At 67.6% G+C, this 26,076-nt stretch overlaps 2 protein-coding genes across 2 annotated transcripts; both read left to right on the top strand.

Moving 5' to 3' along the window:
- The first annotated feature begins 6,621 nt into the window (after window positions 1-6,621).
- RNASEH2A (ribonuclease H2 subunit A) lies at window positions 6,622-9,724 on the top strand. Its single transcript, XM_037407563.1, has 8 exons — window positions 6,622-6,777; window positions 6,872-6,943; window positions 7,157-7,283; window positions 7,644-7,731; window positions 8,267-8,404; window positions 8,615-8,702; window positions 8,801-8,924; window positions 9,532-9,724. The coding sequence occupies exons 1-8, from the start codon at window positions 6,651-6,653 to the stop codon at window positions 9,662-9,664; spliced, it is 897 nt and encodes a 298-aa protein (XP_037263460.1). The 5' UTR covers window positions 6,622-6,650; the 3' UTR covers window positions 9,665-9,724.
- An 843-nt stretch (window positions 9,725-10,567) lies between these two features.
- Window positions 10,568-25,948, top strand: MAST1 (microtubule associated serine/threonine kinase 1). Its single transcript, XM_037406657.1, has 27 exons — window positions 10,568-10,704; window positions 11,018-11,049; window positions 12,153-12,241; window positions 12,757-12,832; window positions 12,940-13,018; window positions 13,518-13,681; window positions 14,115-14,190; window positions 14,558-14,764; window positions 15,384-15,485; window positions 16,142-16,271; window positions 16,803-16,870; window positions 16,946-17,031; window positions 17,139-17,347; window positions 18,540-18,678; window positions 18,755-18,887; window positions 18,968-19,133; window positions 19,922-20,023; window positions 20,095-20,217; window positions 20,714-20,823; window positions 21,052-21,182; window positions 21,308-21,492; window positions 21,575-21,751; window positions 22,480-22,709; window positions 23,129-23,251; window positions 23,467-23,603; window positions 23,992-24,161; window positions 24,464-25,948. The coding sequence occupies exons 1-27, from the start codon at window positions 10,666-10,668 to the stop codon at window positions 24,733-24,735; spliced, it is 3,555 nt and encodes a 1,184-aa protein (XP_037262554.1). The 5' UTR covers window positions 10,568-10,665; the 3' UTR covers window positions 24,736-25,948.
- The last annotated feature ends 128 nt before the right edge of the window (window positions 25,949-26,076 follow it).

Below are 26,076 nucleotides of genomic sequence, written 5' to 3'. Positions count from 1 at the left end.
CGGGCGGGTCGGGGCTGGGTCAGGCTGGGCCGTGCCGCCCGCGGGGCGGGATTGGCGGCGCCGCCTTCGCTGACGTCAGCGACGAACTCGGTGACTCCGGTTGCGTCACCGGCTGGGGGGGAGGAAGGGGGTTAACGGTAGCGCCACGGCAACAGCGCCCCCCGGCGGCTCTGCCCCTGCGGCGGCACTTCCGGTTCCGGGTTGGGGGGAGTCCCGGGGGGACCCCTCAGTGCTCCCAGTGTGGCCTCGGGGATCCCCTAGTGCGGCCCCGGGGACCCCCCTAGTGCTCCCAGTGCGGCCCCGGGGACCCCCCAGTGCTCCCAGTGCGGCCCAGGGACCCCGTAGTGCAAGCCAGGGGACCCCCCAGTGCTCCCAGTGCGGCCCCGGGGACCCCCTAGAGCAAGCCAGGGGACATCCTAGTGCTCCCAGTGTGGCCCAGGGACACCCCCCCACCCCCCCCCCCAGTGCTCCCAGTGTGGCCCAGGGACACACACACACCCCCCAGTGCTCCCAGTGTGGCCCAGGGACACACACCCCCCCCCCCCAGTGCTCCCAGTGTGGCCCAGGGACACCACCCCCCCAGTGCTCCCAGTACAGCCCCAGGGGCACCTCCCCCAGTGCTCCCAGCCCAGTCCCAGTGCTCCCACCCCCTTATTCCCAGTGTCCCCCTTGTCCCTGGCTGTTGCCACCAGTGAGAACCCAGGCATCCAGGCCCAGGGCATGCTGGGAAATTCCCACCCCCAGGGGGCCTCGGGTTCCCCAATGGACTCACCGAACCCTTGACCCCCCCAAGCTTCATTCCGCCCCACGCTCAGCACATGGTCACCCTCACCAGTTGGTCCCAGTACCCCCCTGAATCGTAGTTAGTGGAGGGGTGACCCAGGTGCCTGGGGACGGGGGGATGGGGGCAGGGCCTGGGTCCCCTGGGAATGGGGGGGGGGGGGGGCAGGGTCTGAGTCCCCTGGGAATGGGGGAGTCATGGGCCCTGGGTCCCCTGGGGATGGGGGCACACAGAGGGTCTGACCCCATATATCTGGGTCCCCCCACAGGTGCCCCCCCCCCCCACTGAAAGCCCGGTGGCAGTTGAAGACGTTGGAGCACCCAGAGTGACACCAAGTGCAAGATGCCGGAGGGGGGGGACACACACCTGGGACCTCCCCATGCCCTAGGAGCCCCCCCCAGCCCCCCAGGACCAACCCCATCAGCTGAAGGACTCCAGTGTCTGGGTAAGACGTGCCCCCCTTCCCAAATTCCCCCCCCTCCCGCCCCTCCCCCCCCCAGCTTCCTGCTCCTGCCACTTCCTGGCAGGGGGAGGGCTCAGCGCGGGGGGCACCCAGGCATCTGGGCTTTGTAACACACACCCCCACCCCCCACCCCCCCCCCTCGCCTCGGTTTCCCGGGGTGGGGGATAGAGGGGGGGTGGCAGACACCTGGGTCCGCGGGGGTCTGCCCAGGCCTGACTCATGGGGAAGGAGAACTTCGGAGGGAAAATCAAGATTGGCCCAAAATCCCCTAAACTGCGGTGGGGGGAAGGAGACATGCGAGTCCCTGGGGGAGGGGGCGATGCAGGGGGCCAGGGGAGGTGTGGGCGCCTGGGTCCCCCTTGTCCCCGTCCTCTCCGGGAAAACCCCCAGTGCCACCAGTGTGGGGTATTAGCATGGGGCTGGGACAGGGCCTGGCGGGGAGGGGGGGGCACATCCCGTGTTGCCAGTTTCCCCCCCCACACACGTGCCTTCATGCATCCACACGTGTGTGCGTCCCTGCCCCGCCCCGGCAGGCTGAGACACGCCACGTTTTAACCCGCGTCCACCCCGCCCGAACGCCTGGGTGACCCCCCCGCCCCCCCCCCCCCCTCAAGGCCGGTGTGTTGTGGGCCACCTCCCCCCAAGCCTGCTGTGTCCCCAGGGGACCCCGGCTCGGGGGGCTGGGGGGTCCCGTGTGCTCAGCCCAGGCGTGCGATGCCGGGACACGGGAAGTGAGTCAGGTGGTGCCGCTGGTGACTCAGGGCTGGGGACTGGACGCAGGCGTCTGGGCACCTGCAGAGTGGCAGGTGACACGCGTGGGCACCGTGTGAGCCTGCGCACACAGCCCTGGGACCATGGGACACACGTGTGCCCTGTGTCCCACCCTGGTGCGGGCTGGGATCGCGTGTGTGCACCTGGACACAGGTTGGGGCCCATGCTCACACGCGTGTGCACCAGGATGTGACCGGGGGCTGTGCTCACATGTGTTCACACAGACGTGTGCTGGGGTCTGTGCTCACATGCGTGTGCACCAGGACACAACCAGGCCTGTGCTTATCATGCGTGTGCACTGAGACATGACCAGGGTCCTGCTCACACACGTGTGCACTGAGACATGACCAGGGCCCCGCTCACACATGTGTGCATCAGGACATGACCAAGGGCCTGCTCACACACGTGTGCACCAGGACATGACCAGGGCCCTGCTCACACGCATGTGCATTGAGACATGACCAGGGCCTTGATCACACGCGTGTGCACCAGGACACCGCCAAGGCCCTGCCCACACACGTGTGCACTGAGACACGACCAGGGCCTGGATCACACGCGTGTGCACCAGGACATAGCCAAGGCCCTGCTCACATGCGTGTGCACTGAGACGCGACCAGGGCCCCACTCACACGCATGTGCGCCAGGACATGACCAGGGCCCTGCTCACACACGAGTGCACCAGGACATGACCAGGGCCATGCTCACACGCGTGTGCACTGAGACATGACCAGGGCCCCGCTCACACATGTGTGCATCAGGACATGACCAAGGGCCTGCTCACACGCGTGTGCACCAGGACACAGCCAAGGCCCTGCTCACACGCGTGTGCACTGAGACGCGACCAGGGCCCCACTCACACACGTGTGCACCAGGACATGACCAGGGCCTTGATCACACACGTGTGCACCAGGACATGACCGGGGCCCCGCTCACACGTGTGTGCACTGAGACACGACCAGGGCCTTGATCACACGCGTGTGCACCAGGACACAGCCAAGGCCCTGCTCACACGCGTGTGCACTGAGACATGAACAGGGCCCTGCTCACACGCGTGTGTACCAGGACATGACCAGGGCCTTGATCACACGCGTGTGCACTGAGACATGACCAGGGCCCTGCTCACACGCATGTGCACTGAGACATGATCGAGGCCCTGCTCACACGCGTGTGCACCAGGACATGACCAAGGGCCTGCTCACACACGTGTGCACTGAGGCATGACCAGGGCCTCACTCACACATGTGTGCATCAGGACATGACCAAGGGCCTGCTCACACACGTGTGCACCAGGACATGACCAGGGCCCTGCTCACACGCATGTGCACTGAGAAACGACCAGGGCCTTGATCACACGCGTGTGCACCAGGACACAGCCAAGGCCCTGCTCACACGCGTGTGCACTGAGACATGAACAGGGCCCTGCTCACACGCGTGTGTACCAGGACATGACCAGGGCCTTGATCACACGCGTGTGCACTGAGACGTGACCAGGGCCCTGCTCACACACGTGTGCACTGAGACATGACCAAGGGCCTGCTCACACACGTGTGCACTGAGGCATGACCAGGGCCCCACTCACACATGTGTGCATCAGGACATGACCAGGGCCCTGCTCACACATGTGTGCACTGAGACACGACCAGGGCCCTGCTCACATGCATGTGCACCCGGACACGACCAGGGCCCTGCTCACACACGTGTGCACTGGGACACGACCAGGGCCCTGCTCACACGCGTGTGCACCAGGACATGACCAGGGCCCTGCTCACACACGTGTGCACTGAGACACGACCAGGGCCCTGCTCACACGCGTGTGCACCAGGACATGACCAGGGCCCCGCTCACACACGTGTGCACTGAGACATGACCGGGGCCCTGCTCACACGCGTGTGCACCAGGACATGACCAGGGCCCTGCTCACACACGTGTGCACTGAGACACGACCAGGGCCCCGCTCACACGCATGTGCACTGAGACACGACCAGGGCCTTGATCACACGCGTGTGCACCAGGACACAGCCAAGGCCCTGCTCACACGTGTGTGCCCTCCCAAACCCCGCCCATGCACACGCCTGTGCCACATGCACACCGCTCTGTGCCCCCCCCGCCCCCCCCCCGTGTCCCGCTCGTCGTTCCCCCCTCGCCGTTACACCCCCACGCCGGCCCCGCCCCTTCCCGCGCGGGGGCGTGGCCCGGAGAGGGGGCGTGGCCCGGCGGGCGCCGCCACCAATGGGGCCGCGCTTCCGCCCCGGGTGGGTATAAGGCGGGCGGGCGGCGCGGCGGGGAGGCCGTGGGTTCGAGTCCCGCCGCCGCTATCCGCCCCGGTTCCCTTTGCGGCCGCATGTGTGCGCGGATGGAGCCTTCGTTTTACCGCCCCGCGCCGTTCCCGGGTGGCTTCTGCCGGCCCGAGCCCGATTACGGGGCGCTCCCGGGGGCACTACCCCCGGGGACCCCCCCGGAGCCTTTCCGTGGGCTCAAACCGCCGCCTTGCCCCGACGGCAGCTTTTTCGGTGGAGGCACCGGTACCGGCAGCTTCTTCTACCCGGTGCCAGGGGAACGCGACGGTTTCACCGGCAGCTTCACGCAGGCGCTGGACGAGCTACACCAACCGGGGCCCCCCAACGTGGCGCTACCGGAGCCAGCGGGGCTGGCGGCCGGCGGGGGGACCCCCTTCCCGGGGATCCCCGGTGTGGCACCGGAGGCTGAAGCCACGGAACCGGCTCCGGAGTCCCCGGAGCGGCTGCAAGCGGAGCGGCGACGGCTCAGGAACCGGCTGGCAGCCAGCCGGTGCCGGCGGAGGAAGCTGGAACGCATCGCCCGGTTGGAGCAGCGCGTCCGGGGGCTCCGCGCCCAGAACGCGGCACTGGCGGCAACGGCAGCCGGGCTCCGCGCCCAGGTCCGCCGGCTGCGCGGCTCCGTGCGCGACCACGCCGGCTCTGGCTGCCCCCTGCCCCCCGGCGCGGCCCTCGGCTTCTGAAGTCCCCCCCCATGGGGAATGGGCTGGGGGGCGACGTCCGGGGTGTCTGGGCTCCTCCCGCCCACGGTGGGGACCCCCACTGGTACAGTGATGGGGATGTGGAATGGGACTCGGGGGGGGCACCCCTGTGGACCGCCGGACAGGACCCCCAGCACGGACACGACCATGGCTTCGGGGGGACCCCCGTGGACACCCCATCGGGACTCCCGGAATGGACACAGGGCAGTGGAACATGGATGAGAACTGTGGCTTCAGGGGGACCCCTCTGGACACCCCACCGAGACCCCCGTAGAAACCCTGACAGGACCCCCAGTATGGACGTGGGGCAGTAGAACATGGATGAGGACCATTGCTTCAGGGAGACCCCCGTGGATGCCCCATGGGACCCCTGGTATGGACACGGGGCAGTGGAATGTGGATGAGGACCGTGGCTTTGGGGGGACCCTCGTGGATACCCCATTGGGACCCCCTGGACCTGGTGGCCCCAGCGGGATGGGGACCACAGACCCGGGATGCTGCATGGGACCGTGCTGGATGAGGCCCATGGCTTCGGGGGGGACCCCTACAGAGACCCCCCTGGACGTGGACCTCCACTGTTCTAGGAGGGTGGGGCACCTGAGGGACCCCCACCATGGACCTGAAGAAACTGGGGACACCCAAATGGAGAACCCTAAAAGGACCGGTGAGGGTGAGGGACCCCTGGAGTACTCCCCACCCCCCCCAAACAGACAAGCCTGAAGGGACCTGCAGGATCAGGCCCCCCCCTCCCCGGCTGGGGCCCCCCCGGGGGGGGGTCAGGGCCCCCCAGGGCCTGCAGGAACGGGACCTGTGGGACCAACTGGATGCCCCCAAACGGGGCCTGGCCCTTCACCAGTGCCCCCCAGCTGGGCCTGGGGACCCCCCTGGGTCTGGGGGTGAGGGGGGGAGCGCAGGGTCAAACACACCCCCCTCCACCCCCACAACTTGGGTATTCCCTGGGGGGTGGGGGCTCATTTTAGGGGGATTGAGTCCCTGTGCTGCACACCCCAAGGGGAGTATACTGGGGGGGGGGACACCCCTTCCCCCTCCCCCCGTGAAGTTTACAGGACCCCCCGTGTCCGGGGGGGGGGGGGGCGGCTTTGGTGGGGGGTGGGGCACTTTTTTTTGTGGCTGTTTAATTTTTGTACGTTTGTATTTAATAATAATAATTATTGTGATAATTAGTCGCATGGTGCTGTGTGTTATGGGGGGTGGTAGGTGTACCCCACCCCCCACCCCGCGTGTCCCGCCTCACCCCATGGGACCCCCACCCCCCACCCCGCGGGCACCTACGTCAGCGGAAGGAGGCGGTACCGGGGCTTTCCCCTGCTGACGCAACCATGCCCATATATGGGCAGGCGGGGCCGTTCCGGGAACCCCCTCCCGCGCTGCCCGGCACCTCCCGCCTCGGGGCGGCACTTCCCGGACATGGGGGGGGGGGGGGGGGGGCGGCGGTTTTCCGGCTTCCCCCCCCGCCCCCTGTTCAGGGCTGACACGACCGCCACCCCTCACCCAGGGACCCCCCTCACCAGCCACCGGGGACCTCCCGGGGTGGGGGCTGGGGGAGTGCCCTTCCCGCCTACATCTCCCAGGGGGGCTGTGCGGGGCCACGCCCCCGCCACACCCCCCCCCTCCCGGCGATGGCGCTGGCGCGTCTGGAGCAGGACCCGGCGGGCGCGGGGCGGTTCGGCTCGGCCGTGCCCCCCCCCTGCAGCCGCCTCCCCTGCGCCCTCGGCGTGGACGAAGCGGGGAGAGGGCCGGTGCTGGGTGAGACCGAGTTGGGGGGCCCCAGGGTGTGTGTGGGGGGGTCTTCCCCCTCGCCCCGGGCTTACCCCCCTCTTTCTCCCCCTACGCCACGCAGGGCCGATGGTTTATGGGATCTGCTACTGCCCCGTGGAGAAACTGGAGGAACTGGAAGCGCTGGGGGTGGCAGGTGGGGGGGCCGGGAGGGGGGTCTTGGTGGTCCCAGGGGTGGGGTTGAGGCGTGGGGGAGGTTGGGGGGCCTGGAGTCGGTGGGGTGCTGGGGGGAGGTGGGGGGGTGGGGGTGCTGGGGGGGAGGTGGGGGGGCCGGGGGGGTGGAGGGGTCTATGGTGGAGGTAGGAGGTGGTGAAGGGGACCCCTCACCCCGGTTGCCCCCCCCCTCCAGACTCGAAGACGCTGTCAGAGGGGGAGCGCGAGCAGCGGTTTGCGCTGCTGGAGGCAGCGAGCGACATCCTGGGGTGGGCCCTGCACGTGCTGCCTCCCGACCACATCTCTGCCTGCATGCAGCAGCGGTGAGCCCCCCTAGAGCCCCCCCATGCCCCCCCAAACCCCCTAGGTACCCCCAAGCCCCCTACCCATATCTCTGCCTGCGTGCAGCAGTGGTCAAGCCCCCCCCAAGCCCCCCAAGGCCCCCCAAACTCCCCATCCCCCTCCAAACCCCCTGCCCACACCTCTGCCCCCACACAGTAGCACTGCAACACCCCCCAGGACCCCCAGTGTCCCTCAGACCAATGTGGGCCCCCCCCTGCCTCCCGCCCCCAGCACCTTTGGTGCCTCTGAGCCTGGTTCATGCAGTCTCCGTTTCTTGCCACACGCCTCCCCCCCAGTTTGGGGTGCTGAGGGGTGATGCCCACCCTGTGACACCCCCCCAGAGCTAAATACAACCTGAATGAGCTGTCGCATGACACGGCCGTGGGCCTCATCCAGTTCGCACTGGACTCTGGGGTGCAGGTGGCCGAGGTGGGTTTGGTGGGACCCTGGGGGTGGGGAGGTGCAGGTGTGGGGAGGGGGAGTTGGGGGGGCACCCTGAGTTGAGTCCAAACCACTTCTTTCTTCACCCCCCGTGCTTGATATGGGGTGTTTTGGGGCTGCAGGGGGGAGTCTGGGGTTGTTTTGGGGTGCTGGGGGGGGGTCCGGCCAAATCCCCTCTTTCTCCCCACCCCTGCTTTAGTTTCACTTACAGGGCTGGAGCCGTTTGGGGGGGAGTTGGGGATCTGGAGGGCGGTTCTGGCTTGGTTTTGGGTGAATTTGGGGTGCTTTGGGGTACAGGGGGAGTCTGGGATTGTTTTGGGGGTGCTGGGGGGGTCCAGGCTGATCTGAGGGGGGTCTGGGGAGGAGGGGTCAGGGCCCAGGGGAAGTTTTAGGAGGGTTGAGGACCTTTTCTGGGGGTTTTGTGGTGCTGGGGGGTGGGTCAGGATGGATCAGCTGGGGGGTGATTTTGGAGGGGGGCAGGGGTGATTTTTGGCGGGGGGGGGCGGTCCTGGGGCACCCCCAGGTGTTTGTGGACACAGTGGGGCCGGCGGAGAAGTATGAGGCGAAGCTGCGGCAGCGATTCCCGGGGCTGGCGGTGACCGTGCGCCCCAAAGCTGACGGGCTCTTCCCCATCGTCAGCGCCGCCAGCATCTGCGCCAAGGTGGGCATGACCCCCCCCCAGCACGACCCCCCCCCCGCATCCCCCCCACTCCAAACACCAACACCGCCCAGAGCACCAACACCCCCTGCGCCCCACATCTGCCCCCTCGCCTTGCCCCACACCAAATAACGTTCAAATTTAATGGGGAGGGAGGGCTTTCAGCCCCCCCTCCCCAATATGCTCCCCCCGCTAATTTCTCTGCCCCCCCAGGTTGCCCGTGACCATGCTGTGAAGCACTGGAAGTTCGTGGAGGATTTGGGGGACATCGACCGGGACTATGGCTCAGGGTACCCCAATGGTAGGAGTAGCAAAATGGGGGAGGGGGGGCCCAGGGGGGGTTGTGGCCTGCTGCGGGGGGATACCCCAGTGTCTGGGCACCCCTCATGGCCCCCCCAGACCCCAAGACGAAGGAGTGGCTGCAGCGGAACCTGGAGCCCGTCTTTGGGTTCCCCCAGTTCGTGCGCTTCAGCTGGGGGACGGCGCGGGAGCTGCTGCAGCGCAGGGGGGTCCCCGTCAAGTGGTGCGTGTCGGGGGCACAGGGGGGTACTGGGGGGGGTGGGCAGCTGGAGGGGGCTGCTGTGGCTTGGGGGGATCCCAGCATGATTTTATCAGGGGGCTTGGGCTGCTCCTGAGTGGGGGGGCAAAGGGGACTGGTGTAAATGAGGAGGGGGACACAAGGGGGTTCTGTCTGTGCCATGGGGGGCCTGGGGGGGCACAGGGCTGTGTAATGGGGGGGGCATTGGTGTCTGGGGGGGGGCACAGGCCTGTGTAATGCAGAGGGCATGGCAGGGGCATGGAGGGTCCTGTCTGTGCCGTGGGGGGCCTGGGGGGGCACAGGCCTGTGTAATGGGCGGTGTGGGGTCTTGTCTGTGCCAAGGGGGGGGTCTTCGGGGGGGTCCTGTGGGGGGCACGGCAGGGCTGAGAGGGGCAAAAACCTGTGCAATGGGGGGGGCCTGTCTGTGCGATGGAGGGGATTGGGCTGGGGGGAGCATACCCATGCAATGGGGGGGGGGGGGCACAGGGGTCCTTGCCCTTCAGGGGTGGGGGGGGCAAGACCCCCACCCAGACTTCTGGGTCCTCCATGCCTCCCCCTCGGTGTCCCTGACCTCCACCACCCCCTGCCCCAGGGCTGACGAGGATCCCGATGAGGACCCTGCGGCCCCCCCCTCGGTGCTCTCCTACTTCAAACGTGTGCCCCCCGTGCGCCCCCCCCACCGCTTCTTCCACGAGCGCAGCCTGCGTTCCCTGGCCGAGCTGTGACAGCCCCCCAAACAGACACACCCACCCCCCCAATAAAGCAAGTGTGTATTTTTTAACAAAGATTGGTTAAAAAACCCCAAATCCCCTTTTTTTGTTGTTTTGGGGGGGGGGGGCGATTTATTCCACCTGTACATTTGGGGGGGGGTGTGTCACATTGAAGGGGGGGCAGGGGGTGCCTGTAGCTGTTGGAGGGTCTGTGGGGTGGGGGGGGGGCGGTGCACAGGCCCTGCTGTGCTGCAGTTTGGGGCAGGGGGTACTTGGAGCTCCCTGGCTCGGGGGGAGTGGGTGTTGTGACCCCCCCCCATGTTCATGCCGTGCCCCCCCCCCCCCCCCCCCCCGAGATGGAAGCAAACCCAGGTGTCCAGCCCGTGTCATGCACCCCTGCGTTAATCAGTCCTGGCCAGGCGCCTGGAACTGGCCGTGACCTCAATCCCGGGGGATTAGGGGTCTAATCCGGGGGGGGGGGGCGCAGGGGGGGCACTGGGGGGCCCCGAGCACCCCTCCTTCCTCTTTTGGCCACGTTTTTATGGTGTTGCGGTGCCATGATGTCACTCATGATGCGGGAGGGGCTCGTGGCGGGGGGAGCGCTGCGGTATTGCCCTGAAATTATTGGGGGAGGGGGGGCGGACACGGGGGGGGACGCGGACACGGGGGGGGGAGGGTTGACCCCCCCCCTTCCTGTTGGTGGGGGGACTGCGGCGGCCGCGAGTGCGGCCGGTTCAGCACCACGGACAGAGGCGGGGGTGGGGTCGCAGCACCGCAGGGGTTAAACCCCCCCGGGGTGGGGCCGGCCGCCCCCCCCTGCTCCCCCCCCCCATGCTCCCACCCCCCGGACGCTTGGGTCCCCCCGGCAGGGCGGGGCGGGGCGGGGCTGGGGGCGGGGCGTTCCCGGGGGTCCCGCACGGCGGAGGATGGCGGCGGGCGGCTGAGGGGGGGGGGGCTGCGGGCACCGGGGGCGCGGGGGGCGGGGGGGGGAGGACCCCCCCCGCACCGGCAGCGCCATGGATGATTCGGGTGTGATTCGCCGCCGGCGGCTGCAGGTAGCGGGGGTGGGAAATCGGTACCGGGGGGAACGCGTCGGTGCCGGGGGGACTGTCGGTAACTCGGGGGAGGGGATGTCGGTACTGGGGCGGGGGTCGGTACCGGGGAGGGGGTGCACAGGGCAGGGCCGGGCGGGGGGGTGCTGCAGGGCCGGGGGTGTCCGGGGCAGCCGGATCTGGGGGGGCATCAGACATGAGCGGGGGGGGGGGGATGGAGCCAGCACCTGTCTTGCCCCCAAGGCCCGGGGGGCGCTGCCGCCGGGGGGTTGGGGGGGAGTCCGTGCCGCCCCCCACCCCCTGCCCTGTTTTGCAGAAGGAGCTGCCGCTACCTCGGAAAAGCAGCAGGTGAGGACCCCCCCGCGCCCCCCCCCTCTTGCCCCCCGGCCCCGCCCCGGCCCCGCCCCGGCCCCGCCCATTGCAGCCGCCGCCGCCGTGTTCCTCTCCCCCCCCCCCTCCCCCCCCCCTGCCGAGGCGCCGCCGCCGCCCCGGAGCCCCCGGCTCCCCCCGGCTCTCGCCCCCCCCCCACCCCCGATGCCGATCCTGGTGGGCAGCAGCATGTTCCGCCGTACCAAGAGGTAACCGTGGCCGTGGCCTTCCTCCCCGCACCATCCTCATCGTCGGCCTCCGTTCCTTCCCTGTCCTCCTTACCCAGACATCCCCCCTCCATCCTCATCCCCAGCCTTCATCCCCCTCCATCTTCATCCTCATCCCCCCTCCATCCTCATCCCCAGCCTTCATCCCCCTCCATCTTCATCCTCATCCCCCCTCCAGCCTCATCCCCAGCCTTCATCCCCCTCCATCTTCTTCCTTATCCCCCCTCCATCCTCATCCCCGGCCTTCATCCCCCTCCATCTTCATCCTCATCCCCCCTCCAGCCTCATCCCCAGCCTTCATCCCCCTCCATCTTCATCCTCATCCTCCCTCCAGCCTCATCCCAAGCCTTCATCCTCCTCCATCTTCATCCTCATCCCCCCTCCATCCTCATCCCCGGCCTTCATCCCCCTCCATCTTCATCCTCATCCCCCCTCCATCCTCATCCCAAGCCTTCATCCTCCTCCATCTTCATCCTCATCCCCCCTCCAGCCTCATCCCCAGCCTTCATCCCCCTCCATCTTCATCCTCATCCCCCCCGTCCTCATCCTCATCACTCCTTCATCCTTGTCCTCTCATCTTCATCCTCACCCTTCATCTCCTCCATCCTCCTTCATCCCCAGCCCTCCTTCCTCATCCTCCCCTTTCATCCTCCATGCCCAGCCCCATGTTCCCCCACCATGGACAGAGTCCCCCTGCCCCCTCCCATCCCTGCACCCACTTTGGGGGGAGGGGGGGGGGCTATGAGTGCCCCCCCGGGAGTACCTTTAAGTGTGGTAAGAGCATTTGGGTGCGAGGACATGCGTTGGGGGGGTGGGGTTCCAGCCCCTCTCCCATGACCCCCATGACCCCCCCAGCTGCCGCACAAGCAACCGGAAGAGCCTGATCCTGACCAGCACCTCCCCCACCCTCCCGCGACCCCACTCACCTCTGCCTGGACATATCGGTGAGACATGCATCGCCCCCGGTGCCCCCCAGCCCCCCGTCCCAAATTTCCCCCACTGTCCCAAATCCCCTCCCAAGGCCATGGGACCCCCCAAATCCCCCCCGAGACCCCCAAAGGTGCCTGTAAGCACCCAGGGATCCATAGGCCCCCTCCTGCAAGGCCCCGCCCAAACTGCTGTCACCCCCCCCAAGGGACCCATTGCCCCTCTCAGGCCGCAAGACCCCCTCCCCCCCAGACACACATGGAGACCCCCCCAGGGACTCATAGGCCCTCCCCAGGCCCAGTTGCCCCCCCGCCTCCCTGGTACCTATAGCCCCCCCCCCCCCCAACCCATAAAACCCCCCTCCAGCCCCTGGAGTCCCCCCTTTTCCCCTGGGGGGGTGTGAGTGGGTGACATCCATTTAGCCCTGGTGTGGGTGGGGTCTGGCAGGGTGGGGGTGTCAGGGTGGGGTGGAGGTGATGTCACCCCCATGTTGTGTGTGTCCCCCCCCGGTGTTTCCCCCCACCCCTCACAGGCAGCAGCCCCCTGGACAGTCCCCGCAACTTCTCGCCCAGCAACCCAGCCCACTTCTCCTTTGCCTCCTCCCGCCGGTAAGGGGGCTCACACGGCCTGGGGGGGCACCCACAGGGATGGGTGGTGATGGGGGGGTTATCCAGGTGCCTGGGACCCCTGACACCCTGTGCTCCCCCCACCACAGTGCTGATGGGCGCCGATGGTCACTGGCCTCGCTGCCTTCCTCTGGCTATGGCACCAACACCCCCAGCTCCACCGTCTCGGTGAGTCGGGGGTCTCAGAGCCCACCCCCCATCTCCAGGGGACACACATAGGTGCCCCCCCCTCCCATGGTGGGGAGGTGGCTGAGGGGGTGGTCGCTGTGGGTGGTGGTCAGGGGTCTAGCTGGCTGGTTGTGGGGTTAGATGTGGGTCCCACGGATGGGGGTATGTGTGGGGCGGGGTCAGTGGGTGGCCAGTGGTCCCCATGGGGTGTCATGAGCGGGTGTCCATGGGGGTCAGTGGCTACTGTGGGTGGCTATAGGTCTTTGGGGGGGTCCCCTGGGGGTCCGGAGGTGTTTATGGTGGGTCCATGGGGTTCAGCAGGTCACTGTGGGTGGCAGTAGGTCCTGGTGGGGGTGGTCCACTGGTGGGGGGTCCGTGAGGGGTCCATGGGGGTCATTGGGTTGCTGTGGGTGGCGATGGGTCCTGGCAGGGTGCAGGGGGGGGGGTCCCTGGGGGTGGCAGGGGTCCGCGGGGTCGGAGGGGTGACGCGGGCGCGCAGTCCTCGTGCTCGTCGCAGGAGCGCCTGCACCAGCTGCCGGCGCAGCCAACGCCGGAGGAGCTGCGCTTCCTCTCCCGCCACTTCGGCAGCTCCGAGAGCCTGGCCGAGGAGGATGGGGGGGCCCGGGGGGGGCCGACCCCGCGGCCCCGCTCCCGCAGCCTCAGGTAGGGCTGGGACTCTGCAGCGGGGCTGGAGACCCCAATTGCCTGGGGGTGGATCAGGGGTTTGGGGGTCCCGTGGGGGAATTGGGGCGCCAGGAGGATGGGGGTCACCATGGAGTTGGACCAAGGCACACCAAGGCTTTGGGGACACCTTAGGGCTGGGGGGGGGGGCAGGGCTTTGGGGGCACTGTAGGGGTGGGGACACCATGAATCTGGGGTGTCCCAGAGCCGGGGGGGACCACGAGGGTGCCATGGGGTGGGGGACATCAGGATGGCAGGGACACTCTGGCCATGGGACATCAAGGAGGTGGGATGGGGACACTGTCGGGCTGCCATGGAGGAATGCTGGGGGTCACACAGGTGCCAGCGGTGGGGGGAACGCTGGGGGAGAAGCACTGTGGGTCTCCTGGGTGCCATCAGTGCCCTCCCCTCACAGTCCCGGGCGCTCACCCTCATCCCACGACAACGAGATCGTGATGATGAACCATGTCTACAAGGAGCGGTTCCCCAAGGTAGGGCTGGGGGGGTGGGTGGGGCTGGGGGCAATGTGGGGAGCTGGGGGCAGACATGGGGTCTTGGGGGAGGCTTGGGGGGTGGCTATAGGGGTTGGGGCGTTGTGGAACAGCTCTGGGGGGGTGTCAGGCAGCTAATGGGTGCTGGAGGATATAGGGTCTGGGGGGGGTCCTGGTATGGTTATGGGTGCCTTGAGGGGCGCGTGTTATCTATAAGGGATCAGGGGGGCTCTGAGGGTGCTGGAGGGGAGGAGTGACAGCTCTGGGGTGGTTGTGGGGCACTGGAGAGGGTTTGGGGTCTTGGGGGGACCTTAGGGGGTCTGTGGGGGTGTCGGGAGCTGTAGGCAGCCAATCTCGGGTCCCGCAGGCGACGGCACAGATGGAGGAGCGGCTGGAGGAGTTCGTGCGGGGCTGTGGCCCCGGGGGGACGCCGCTGGCTGATGGCGCCCTCAGCTTCATTCAGCACCAGCTGGTCGAGCTGGCACGTGACTGCTTGGCCAAGGCCCGGCACGGCCTCATCACCGCTGGCTACTTCTATGAGCTGCAAGAGAACATGGAGCGCCTGCTGCAGGATGTGAGCCATAGCACCCAACGGGACCCAATGGGACCCCAGGGCCCCCAACAGGACTCAACAGGCACCCAATGGGACCCAACGGGACCCAATGGGACCCAAGGGCACCCAAAAGGGCCCAGTGGAACCCAATGGCACCCAGCAGGGTCCAACAGGACCCAATGGCACCCAACAGGGGCCAACAGGACCCAGTGGGACCCAATGGCACCCAGCAGGTTCCAACAGGACCCAATGGGACCCAACAGGGCCCAACAAGACCCAGTGGTACCCAATGGTACCCAGTGGAGCCCAGAGAGGCTCAGTGACACCCAACAGGGACCCAAGGGACCTAACAGTCCCAATGGCACCCAATGGGTCCCAGCAACACCCAGTAGGTCCCGATGGGGCCCGATGGCACCCTCGACACCAAATGGGGGCCCACCAGGGCCATACAGCACCCAATGGGAGCCCTCAGCACCCAAGGGCACCCATTGGGACCCAACAGGACCCCCCAGGGACCCAGTGGGACCCTGCTGAATCCAATGAGACCCAAGGGGACCCCCCAGTGTGCAAGGGATTCCCCACAACCCCATGTAAGTCCCCTGGGGAACCCCTGACCCCCGTCCCTTCAACATCCCCCTAGGCCTATGAGCGCTCAGAGTCAGAGGAGGTGGCCTTCATCACCCAGCTGGTGAAGAAGCTCCTCATCATCATCTCCCGCCCCGCCCGGCTGCTGGAGTGCCTGGTGAGTCCCCCTGGGACCCCCTCCCCCGGGCACCCAGGCATCCGGCCCTGTGCAGCGCCCCCAGCATCCCCCCCCATCCCATTTTGCACCATCCCAACTGTCCAATCAGACGAAGCCCTTCCGGTCACCCTGACAACGCCCTGGCCAATCCCTGCACACAGCCAATGAGGAAGCAGGGCTGTTGTTGCCATGGTGACAGCCATGTTGCCCGGGGCAGTGCCACGGCAATAGCGCATCCTGGGGACCACCGAGACAAAGAGGGGGTGGGGGGACCGGGGCGGGGGGGGGACGGGACGGGGGACGGGGACGACGACATGACGACACACAGTGGGGCACACGCGTGTGCCCCTGCCCATGACAGCGCACGCAGGCACGTGTGCTCACCCACATGCTCTGTACGTTGGTACAGGCATGTATTTGGGCTCAAACACACGTGTGCATGCGTGTCCTAGTGCACACGTGTGCGTGCACACACATGCGCTCACACTCTCGAACATGCTCTCATGCATGTGCAGACCTATGCGCACCCGCACATGTGTCCCCCCCCACCCCGCTGTCTGCTGGAGCATTGCACCATGGTGGCGCGTGTCCCTGCGTGCACACGTGTGACGATGCGTGTCCCCCCTGCACATGCGTGCCGGGGCGTGTCGGCACAGGAATTCGACCCAGCCGAGTTCTACCAGCTGCTGGCAGCAGCGGAGGGCCAGGCCCGCGAGGGGCTGCTAAAGGCCGACATCCCCCGCTACATCATCGGCCAGCTGGGGCTGGCACGGGACCCCTTCCCCGGTATATGCGTGTGCGAGTGGCCACAGGGCGGGCATGGGATTTGCACACACCTGTAGGGGCATGCACTCACGTATGGGAGCGTGCAAGGGGCACGCACATGTGTTGGAGCATGCACATGTGGGTCTTTGTATGGGAGGATGTGTGCATGGAGGGTGTGTGGGGTCTGCACACGTGTGTGGGAGCATGCAAGGGGCAGGTACATGTGTGTGGGAGTGCGCAAGGGGCAGGCACATGTGTGCAAGGGGCATGCATGTGCATGTGGGAGCGTGTATGCATGAGGCCTTGCACGGGAGGGTGTGGGCACGGGGTGGTATGGGGTCTGCACATGTGTGTGAGAGCACGCAAGAGGCATGCATGTGCGTGCGGGAGCGTGCAAGGGGGGTGCCTGCATGGGTCACATGGAGCTTGCTCACGGGGGATGTGCAGGGGTGTGGGAGTGTGCATGGCGGGTGCATGCATGCCATGCACTGGGGGTGCACATGTGTGGCACCCCGTGTCCCCGCACATGTGTGACACCCCATGTCCCCACAGATGTGGTGCACCTGGAGGAGCCCGACAGTGGCGGGAGCAACACGCCGGATCTCGAGGAGGGGGCTGAGGTGGGGGCTGGGCCAGGGTCCCTGCACCCCTCCCTGCGTCGCCCCGTGTTCCCCCATGTCCCTGTGTCCCCCCAGGGCCGCAGCACCGTCCCCAGAGCCAAGAAGCCACCGGGTGAAGGCGACTTTGAGACCATCAAACTCATCAGCAACGGTGCCTACGGGTGAGCAGCTGTGGACCCCAGGGTCCCTGGCGGGGACGGGGTCCCTGGGTGGGGGACGTCCCCGTGGGGGGTCCGCGGCACAGCGTGACATGCAGCTGTGCTGGCAGGGCGGTGTACCTGGTGCGGCACACGGCCACGCGCCAGCGCTTCGCCATGAAGAAGATCAACAAGCAGAACCTGCTGCTGCGCAACCAGGTGGAGCAGGCATTCGTGGAGCGCGACATCCTCACCTTCGCTGAGAACCCCTTCGTCGTGAGCATGTTCTGCTCCTTCCAGACCCGCCGCCACCTCTGCATGGTCATGGAGTACGTTGAAGGTGGGCCGACGGGGTGTCGCGATACAGGGATGCATGTCACAATATGGAGTGGTGTTGTGATAGGTGGTGGGGTGTTGCAATAGAGAGCTGGGCGTTTTGGTGTGGCTCTGGGCATCGCAATACAGGTCTGAGTGCCACAACACAGGCCTGGACATCACGATAGTGAGCTGGATGTTGTGGTATAGGGCTGGGTGTTGTGATATGGGTCTGGGCATCACAGTACGGGTCTGGGCATCATGATAGAGAGCTGAGCATCATGATAGAGGGCTGGGTGTTGTGGTATGGGTCTGGGCATCACGATACAGGTCTAGGTGCCACAATACAGGCACAGGCATCGTGATAGAAGGCCGGTGTTGTGATATGGGCTGGGCATCGTGGTGCAGTGCCAGATGGTACAATGTGGAGCCGGGCATCACAGTACAGGGCTGTGTGTCATGATATGGGGCCAGGTATCACAACACGGAGCTGGGCATTGAGATACAGGGCTGAGTGGTGCAGTGTGGGGTGTTCTGGGTCACGACAGGGTGGTTTGTGTCACGACAGGGTGGTTTGTGTCACACTGGGGTGTTTTCACACCCTGGCATGGTGCTTTATGTCTGGGTGAGCGCCTGGTGTCCTGCTGGGACGTGCTGGGTGGTGGCAGGTGATGCTGTGATGTGCCCTGCTGGGTCCCCCCCGTGTCCCGCTTGTGTCCCTCTCCCATCACTCCCGTGTCCCTCCATGTCCCCTCTGCTTTCCCATGACCCTGTGTCCCCCTTTGTCACTCTATGTTCCTCCCATGTCCCCCCATGTCCCTCTGTGCCCCTCCTACATCCCTCTTGCCCTCTTGCGTTCCCCCATGTCCCTCCTGTCCTTCTGTGTCCCCCTTTGTCCCTGCATCCCTCCCATGTCCCTCCTGTGTCCCCGTACCCTCCTGTGTCCCTCCGTATCCCCCTGTCTCCCTCCCATGTCACCCCTGCTCTCCTGTGTCCGTGTCCCCCCCTGCCCTTCTGTGTCCCCCCCATGTCCCTCTGTGTCCCCCCCATGTCCCTTTGTGTCCCTTCTGTGTCCCTCCTGTGTCACCCCTGCCCTCCCATGTCCCTCTGTGTCCCTGCCATGTCCCCCCGTGTCCCTCTGTATTCCCCTGTGTTCCTCCTGTGTCCCTCCCACATCCCTCCCACGTCCCCCCATGTCCCCTCGTGTCCCCCGGAAGGTGGGGACTGTGCCACGCTGCTGAAGCACATCGGGGCCCTGCCGCTGGAGCTGGCTCGGCTTTACTTCGCCGAGACTGTCCTGGCCCTCGAGTACCTGCACAACTACGGCATCGTCCACCGCGACCTCAAGCCTGACAAGTACGGGGGGAGCGAGGGGGGGCCCGGGGGGGGTCCCGTCCACCTGGGTCCCCACCGGACACCCGGGTCCCTGCAGCCTGTTGATCACCTCGCTGGGCCACGTGAAGCTGACGGACTTCGGGCTCTCCAAGATGGGGCTGATGAGCCTCACCACCAACCTCTACGAGGGCCACATGGAGAAGGACGCCCGGGAGTTCCGTGACAAGCAGGTGGGTGAGGCTGGTGGGGCGTGGCTGGGCGTGGCTGGTGGGGTGTGGTGGGGCGTGGCTGACACGCCCCCTCCCCGCAGGTGTGTGGTACTCCCGAGTACATCGCACCCGAGGTGATCCTGCGGCAGGGCTACGGGAAGCCGGTGGACTGGTGGGCCATGGGCATCGTCCTCTACGAGTTCTTGGTGGGCTGTGTCCCCTTCTTCGGGGACACCCCGGAGGAACTCTTCGGGCAGGTCATCTCGGGTATGGAGGGGGATACGGTGGGGTGCACGGTGGGGGACACAGGGGAGGTCATCTCGGGTACGTGGAGGGGACACGGGGCAGGTCATCTCCGGTATGGGGGGGAGACATGGTGGGGGACACAGGGGAGGTCATCTCAGGTACGTTGGGGTCACAGGGAGAACATATTGACTACGGGAGGGACATGGAGGGGACACAGGGGCGGTCCTCTTGGCTACGGGGGGACACAGGGAGGTCATCTTGGCTGTGGAGGCACGTGGTGGGGGACACTAAAAAGGACATTTTAGGTATGGGGGGGTCGTGGGGACATGGGGAAAGTCATCTTGAGTACAGGGATGGGGACACAGGGGGAACGAGGACACGGGGGAAACGGGGACACATGGGGACATGGGGCAGGTCATCTCAGGTACAGAGGGGGAGATGGTGGGGGACACAGGGACTTCTTGGGTGTGGGGACAGGGACATGGGGGAGACATGGGGGGACATTTCTGGGATGGGGACACAAGGAAGACACGGGGGACATGGGGACGCAGGACAGGACACCTCAGGTAGGGGGATAGGGACACAGAGGAACAGAGGGGGACATGGTGGGTGGGACACAGAGCAGGTCATCTCAGATCAGGGGACGCAGGGGGACATGGGGGGATGGAGTAGGTCACCTTGGGGACATGAGGACAGGGCAGGTCATCCCTCGTACAGGGCCGTGATGGGGCTGGCAGCTGGGTCCCTGCACTCACGCGTGTCCCCCCGTGCCCCCTCGTGTCCCCTCCGTGTCTGTGTCCTCCCCCCAGACGAGATCCTGTGGCCAGAGGGGGACGAGGCGCTGCCCCCCGACGCCCAGCACCTCATCTCCTGCCTCCTGCAGCCAGACCCCCTGCGACGCCTGGGGGCCGGTGAGACGCCCCCCACCCCCCAGCCCCCCCCGCAGGTGCTGTCCCCTCTGACCCCCTCCCCATCCCTGCAGGGGGGGCGCAGGAGGTGAAGGCTCACGGCTTCTTTGCGGCACTGGACTGGACGGGGCTGCTGCGGCAGAAAGCCGAGTTTGTGCCGCACCTGGAGTCTGAGGAGGACACCAGCTACTTCGACAGTGAGGGACCCCTGGACCCCCCCCCCTCGGCGCCCCCCTCCCCCCCCAGCACCCCCCGCAGGAACCCCTCGGAACCCCTCCAGGACACCAACCCTGGGACCACCCAGGAGGCCCCCCCAAGGGACACCCCACCTGGCACCCCCGGGAACACCTTGGGACCCCTCTGGGACCCCCACCCTGACACCACCACATGAACCTCCCCCAGGGACCCCCCGGGACCACGTACGACCCCTCCCAAGGGACACATTCCCTGGAACACCTCGGGACCCCTCCAGGACAGCCTGACCCCTCTTAGGGGACACCCCCTTGCTCCCCCAGACACCCCCCCCCGAGCCCCAGACACCCCCCTCAGGGAAACCTCTACCCCCTTCGTGCTCCCAGGGACCCCCCACAGCCCCCCCTGCAGTGGACCCAATCTACAGGTCCCTCACCCCTGGGGGTCACCCTATGGGACTCCCCCCCCGTGCTCCCCCCCCGACCCCCGTGCCCCCCCCAGCACGCTCGGACCGTTACCCCCACATCACCTCCTACGAGGACGAGGACACGACAGAGGATGAGCCTGTGGAGATCCGGCAGTTCTCATCGTGCTCCCCCCGCTTCAGCAAGGTGGGGGGGGGTGTCCAGGGGGGACAGACAAGGACCGGGCGGGGGGGGCAGAGGGTCTGGGAGGGCGCAAGGGGTCCAGGGGGGCACAGGGACTGGGAGAGGGGGGACAGGGGAGACCAGGCAGGGGGGGGCAGGAGGTACGGGGAGACACACGCAGGGTGTGGGTGCCGGTGGGTGCTGTTTGGTGCCGGTGGGTGTCCATGGGTGCCGCTGGGTGCCACTGCGCAGGTGTACAGCAGCCTGGAGCAGCTCTCGCAGCAGCAGCAGGAGCCGAAGGCACCCAAGGGGCGTCCGCGTGACGAGGGGCGACGCGACGGCTTTGCCCGTGACCGCAGCTGGCGTACGGCCTCACCCGAGCTGTGAGCACCCACTGCGTCCCTGGGGGGGGTGTGTCATCCCGGGGTCTGCCTGGATGCCTGGGTACCTAGATGGGGGGTGTAGTGGTCAGACATCCCCCCCCAAACACCTGCCTCCCCCCAGGAAGCGCCCACCGGCAGCGGAGGGCCCCCCCCCCCGAGGGTGAGGGGAGCCCCCCCCTGGGCGCCCGTCGCCGCTTCTCAGCGCTGCTGGAACCCGGGCGCCCCGGGCCCCCCCCCGAGGAGCGGCCAGTCCCCCGCAATGGGCCCACCCCCCGCGATGCACCCACAGATGGAGCCAGCGAGGAGCCAGGTCAGTGCTGGGTGCTGGGGTCTTCTGGGGGGGGGTGTCCCCCAGAGCTGGGGTCTCACCAGCCGGTGCCTAACCCCGCCAGGGGAGCGAGTGCCGCGGGCTGGGGAGCTGCCCCCTGCCAGGGCTGAGCTGGGTCTGCGGCGGCCACGGCACCCAGGGGTGGCCCCCGAGGGCGGGGGTGACAAGCGCAGCCCCCGCGGCCCCGGGAAAGTCACCAAGTCAGCGTCGGCCACCGCCCTCTCTGTCATCATCCCCAGCGGTGGGTGTCACCTCCGGGACCCCAGACCCCCTGGGAACCTATAGCCCCCCCTGCCCCAGGACCCCAGACCCAACCTCAGTAGCCCAGACCCCTCCCGGGACCCTAACCCACCCCAGGCCCCCAGTATCCCCTCAGGACCTCCCCTCACCTTGGTAGACAGCCTGGGTGCCTGGGTCCCCGTGAGCAGCAGGGGTCCCCAGGTGTGGTAGGGGTCTCCTGCTGTCCAGGTCCCTAAGATTGAGTGTGAGGGGTGGCAGGGGGCTCCGTGAACACCTGGGTCCCAAGTGCAGGGTGGGTCCCTGGTCATGTGAGTCCCTCGGGTGGGGAGTCCCTGGACACGTGGGTTCATTGTGTGTGAAGGTCCCCTGGTCACTTGGGTCCCCATGGGTGGGGGGTGCCTGGTCACCCGGGTCCCTTGGGTGGGGGCCCCTGTCCCCGGGTTGGTGAGCATGGTGCCAGCAAGGGGTGGCAGTGGGTCCCCCGATCACCTGGGTCCCTTGGGGGGGGGGCCCTGGTCACCTGGGTCTCCTGGGTGGTGGGGTCCCTGGACCCCTGGGTCCCCTGGCAGGGGTCCCTGTCACCCGGATACCTTGGGGGGGAGGGCCTGGTCCTCTGGGTCCCCTGGGTGGCGCCCTGGGTCACGTGGGTGGGGAGGTCCCTGGTCACACGGGTCCCCTGGTGGGGGTCCCTGTGGCCCTGGGTGCGCATGGTGCCAGCTGGGCGTGCAGGGGAGGCGCCTGGCTCCTCGCCCCTGGGCAGCCCCATGTCCCCCCGGTCACTGTCCTCGGACCCCTCATCGCGGGACTCGTCCCCGGGCCGGGAGCTGGCCCCGGCAGTGGCTGCCCCCCGCTCCCCCATTGCCATCCCCCGCCCTGGCAAGAAGTTTGGCTTCACCCTCCGTGCCATCCGCGTCTACCTGGGGGACAGTGACATCTACAGTGTCCACCATGTAGTCTGGGTCAGCAGGGTGGGGGGGACACGGGGCGGCAGGGAGGGACATGAGATGTGGGGGGACATGGGGGTTGCAGGGTGAGATGGGGACACAGAGTGGTGGTGGTGGGGGGACATGGGGATGTGGAGGGATGGAGGGGGACGTGGAGGGTGACATGGGGACACAAGGGGTCTGGGGGTAACGCGAAGATGTGAGGGGACATGGAGGGCTGGGGTGTGACGGGGCTGTGGGAGGACGTGGGGGGTCATGGAGTGATGGGGATATGGGCAGCTGGGGGGTCACATGGGGCCATGGAGTTACATGGGGATGCAGTAGGTTGAGGGGTCACATGGGGACACGGAGGGACATGGCGGGGGGCACACGGGGGGGGTGCTGGGGCATGGCAGCCCTGATGCATTGTGGGTAATGGTGCCTTGTGGGTGCAGCACGTGGAGGAGGGGGGCCCAGCGCAGGAGGCGGGGCTCTGCGCCGGTGACCTCATCACCCACGTCAACGGGGAGCCTGTCCACGGGCTGGTGCACACCGAGGTCGTCGAGCTCATCCTCAAGGTCAGGGGTCACAAGGGGTCACGGGACCACAGGGGGCTTGTGCTCAAAAGGTCATAGAGCTCAGAAGTTGATGGGGGGTCACAGGTCACAGCTGGGTCATGGGGTTAACAGGAGGTCACAGTGGGGTCATGGGCCATGGGTGGGCTGGGGAGGTGTGGGGCAGGGTGGGGTGGGGCAGGGCGTGGCAGGGCGGGGCGGTGACGCGATGTGTGCAGAGCGGGACGAAGGTGCTGGTGACAACGACGCCACTGGAGAACACGTCGATCCGCCTGGGCCCTGCGCGGCGCCGCAGTGCCCGGGCCAAGATGGCACGAAGGAACCGCCGGGGTGGCGCCGGGGGCGGCCATGAGAGGTGGGGACTGGGAGGGGGAACTGTGTGGGACTGGGGGGGGAACTGGGAGGGAACTAGGGGGAGTGTGGGGGGGAACTAGGGGAGGAACTGGGGGAACTGGGGGGGAACTGGGAGGGAACGGGGGCAACCGAGGGGGGAGGAACTAGGTGGGAGTAAGGGGGAACTGGGAGGGAACTGGTGGGCAACTAGGGGGACTGGGAGGAAACTAGGGGAACTGGGAGGGGAGCTGTGGGAACTGGGGGGGAACTGGGAGGAACAGGGAGGTGAACTGAGGGGGAAACTGGGCAGGGACTTGGAGGGGAACTGGGGGAACTGCGTGGGAGCGGGGGGCCCAGGGGGCGGCCCGGTGTGTGCAGACCCCCATGGTGATGGTCCTCCCGGTCGGCAGGCGGCGCAGCGCGCTTTTCCGGCACCTGGCCCGACAGGCCTCGCTGCTGCACACGAGCCGCTCGCTGACGTCACTGAGCCGCTCGCTCTCCTCCTCCGACAGCCTGCCCGCCTCCCCTACCCACGCGCGCGCGCGGGACCCCGCCCTCCCGCCGCGCGCCGCCGAGACGGGTAGGCGGCACCATGGCAACGGGGGGCGGGGTCAAGGGGAAGGGGCGGGGACAAGGGAAAGGGGTGGGGACACGGTCACCGCTATGGCAACGGGGGCGTGGTCACGAGAAAGGAGCGTGGCGAAGGCCAAGGGGCGAGGCCAATGGGATGGGCGGGGCCGAGGCAACGGGGCTGCTCTGGTGGGCGGGGCCGCGGGGCGGAGCTACGGCAGCCGCGAGGGCCGGCGGAGGGACGCGGGAGGCCGGGCGGCCGCTGCCTCGGCCTCGCTCGGCCCCGCCAGGCCTGACCTTCGTTCCCCGCAGGGGCCTCCCCGCCCAGCAGCTCTCCGGGCTCCAGCGCTCCGCCGTCCCCGGCGCCGGCCGGGCCCCACCTGCGGCCCAGTTCGCTGCAAGGGCTCTCCCCGAAGCTGCAGCGCCAGTACCGGGCCGCCCGGTGCAAGTCGGCCGGCAGCATCCCCCTCTCGCCGCTGGCCCACACCCCCTCCCCCCCCCGCCGCCTCGCCGCCCGCCTTCCCCGCCAAGCTGCACCCGAAAGCGGCCGAGTCCCCCCGCCTGACCCGCCGGGGCCCCCCTGAGAAGGGGACGGGACCCCCACCCCGCAAGCACGGCCTGGAGGCCGCCCGCAAGGACTTCCCGGCCGAACCGCCGCTACAAAGCCTGGCCGAGTGGGACGGGGAGAGCCCGGCCGAGGGACCCCCCCCCGCGCCCCCTACCCGCCGCCTGGGCCGCCAGGAGCTGCCGTTGCTGCTGGGGGGCCCCCCCGGCGTTGAGACAGCCCCCCACGGGGGGGAGGAATCCGAGAGACCCCCGCGGGGCCCCCCCAAGGCGCTCAGCCCGGTGCAGGAGCATGAGCAAGCTCGGAGGGGGGGTGGGGGGCCAGTGCCCATCGTGGTGGTGGGACCTGGGGCAGCCCCCGGGGATGGGGACCCTCCCGGGCGCTGAGCTCGACCGCCCCCCCCCCCCCCCACCAGACCCCGCGGCTGTAAATAAGGGGGGGGGCCCAGGCATGCAGGGTCCCCCCGCCCCACCTCGGCCAGGGACGTGGCTAGCAGCCCCCCCAGCACCTCCCTGCGTATGCAAAGGGTTAATACTGTGACACCCCCCCCGGTGTGATGTCATCGGACAGGTGCCCCCTGGGTGTCATTCTCACCCTCCCAGTCTCCTGTTTGCCCCCAGCTGTTACCCTGTGATATCACAGCGGTGATGTCACAGGTGGGGTGGAAGGGGAGAGGGCACAGCTCTGATGTCACAGGGGGGATGGGGAGCAGTGACATCACCGTGGCACTGGCCCTTGGGAAGGGAGAGTGATGTCACAGCTGGTGGCATGGGATTGACAATGTCACAGTTACGGTGTTGCTGATGGTGTAAGAGTCATGACGTCACAGCTCTGATGTAACAGGGTGCTGCTGTCTCAGCTCTGATGTAACCAAAGGTGCAGGAATGGTGACGTCACAGCTAAGGTGCCATTGAAGGTGTGGGAATGGTGATGTCACAGCTGTGGTGACAGTGGGGGGGGGTGGGGGGGCGGGCAATGATCGGTGCCAGGTGGTGATGTCATTGCCGTGAGGTCACCAGGATGGGGCTGACGCTTTCCAGGTCTGCAGTGATGTCACATGACAGCAGCTGACATCACTTCTAGCCAAAGCAGGTGACATCACCAACCTCCCCGTGACATCATCACACACACACACACACACCCCCGTTCTCGCTATGCAAACGTCCCCCCCCGGGGCAGGGGGGCCGGGGCCGGGGGGACCCCGGGGGCCAATAAAGCCTGTACAGCACCGACCCCCGGCTGCCTCCGTGGGGACGGGAGGGGGGGCTGGGGGACGACACGACATACGTCATCGCGCCGCGGCCGCAGTTTTGGGGACACCCCCCCCCGGCCTCCCTGGGTGGCGGGTTCCGCAGCTCGG

Source organism: Falco rusticolus, chromosome 13 (assembly GCF_015220075.1).
Source record: "Falco rusticolus isolate bFalRus1 chromosome 13, bFalRus1.pri, whole genome shotgun sequence".
NCBI classification, from domain to species: Eukaryota; Metazoa; Chordata; class Aves; order Falconiformes; family Falconidae; genus Falco; species Falco rusticolus.
The sequence above is the reverse complement of the archived record's forward strand: the minus strand, read 5'-3'. Positions and strand labels throughout refer to the sequence as shown.

Bases quoted from the DNA above. Each gene is read 5' to 3' on its own strand.
- MAST1 (XM_037406657.1), top strand. From the start codon at position 10,666: ATGGATGATTCGGGTGTGATTCGCCGCCGGCGGCTGCAG. The intron at 16,272-16,802 runs GTATATGCGTGT...ATGTCCCCACAG, and splicing joins GGCACGGGACCCCTTCCCCG to ATGTGGTGCACCTGGAGGAG. The intron at 21,752-22,479 runs GTGGGTGTCACC...CTGGGCGTGCAG, and splicing joins CTCTGTCATCATCCCCAGCG to GGGAGGCGCCTGGCTCCTCG.
- RNASEH2A (XM_037407563.1), top strand. From the start codon at position 6,651: ATGGCGCTGGCGCGTCTGGAGCAGGACCCGGCGGGCGCGGGGCGGTTC. The intron at 6,778-6,871 runs GTGAGACCGAGT...TACGCCACGCAG, and splicing joins GGGGAGAGGGCCGGTGCTGG to GGCCGATGGTTTATGGGATC. The intron at 7,732-8,266 runs GTGGGTTTGGTG...GGGCACCCCCAG, and splicing joins CTGGGGTGCAGGTGGCCGAG to GTGTTTGTGGACACAGTGGG.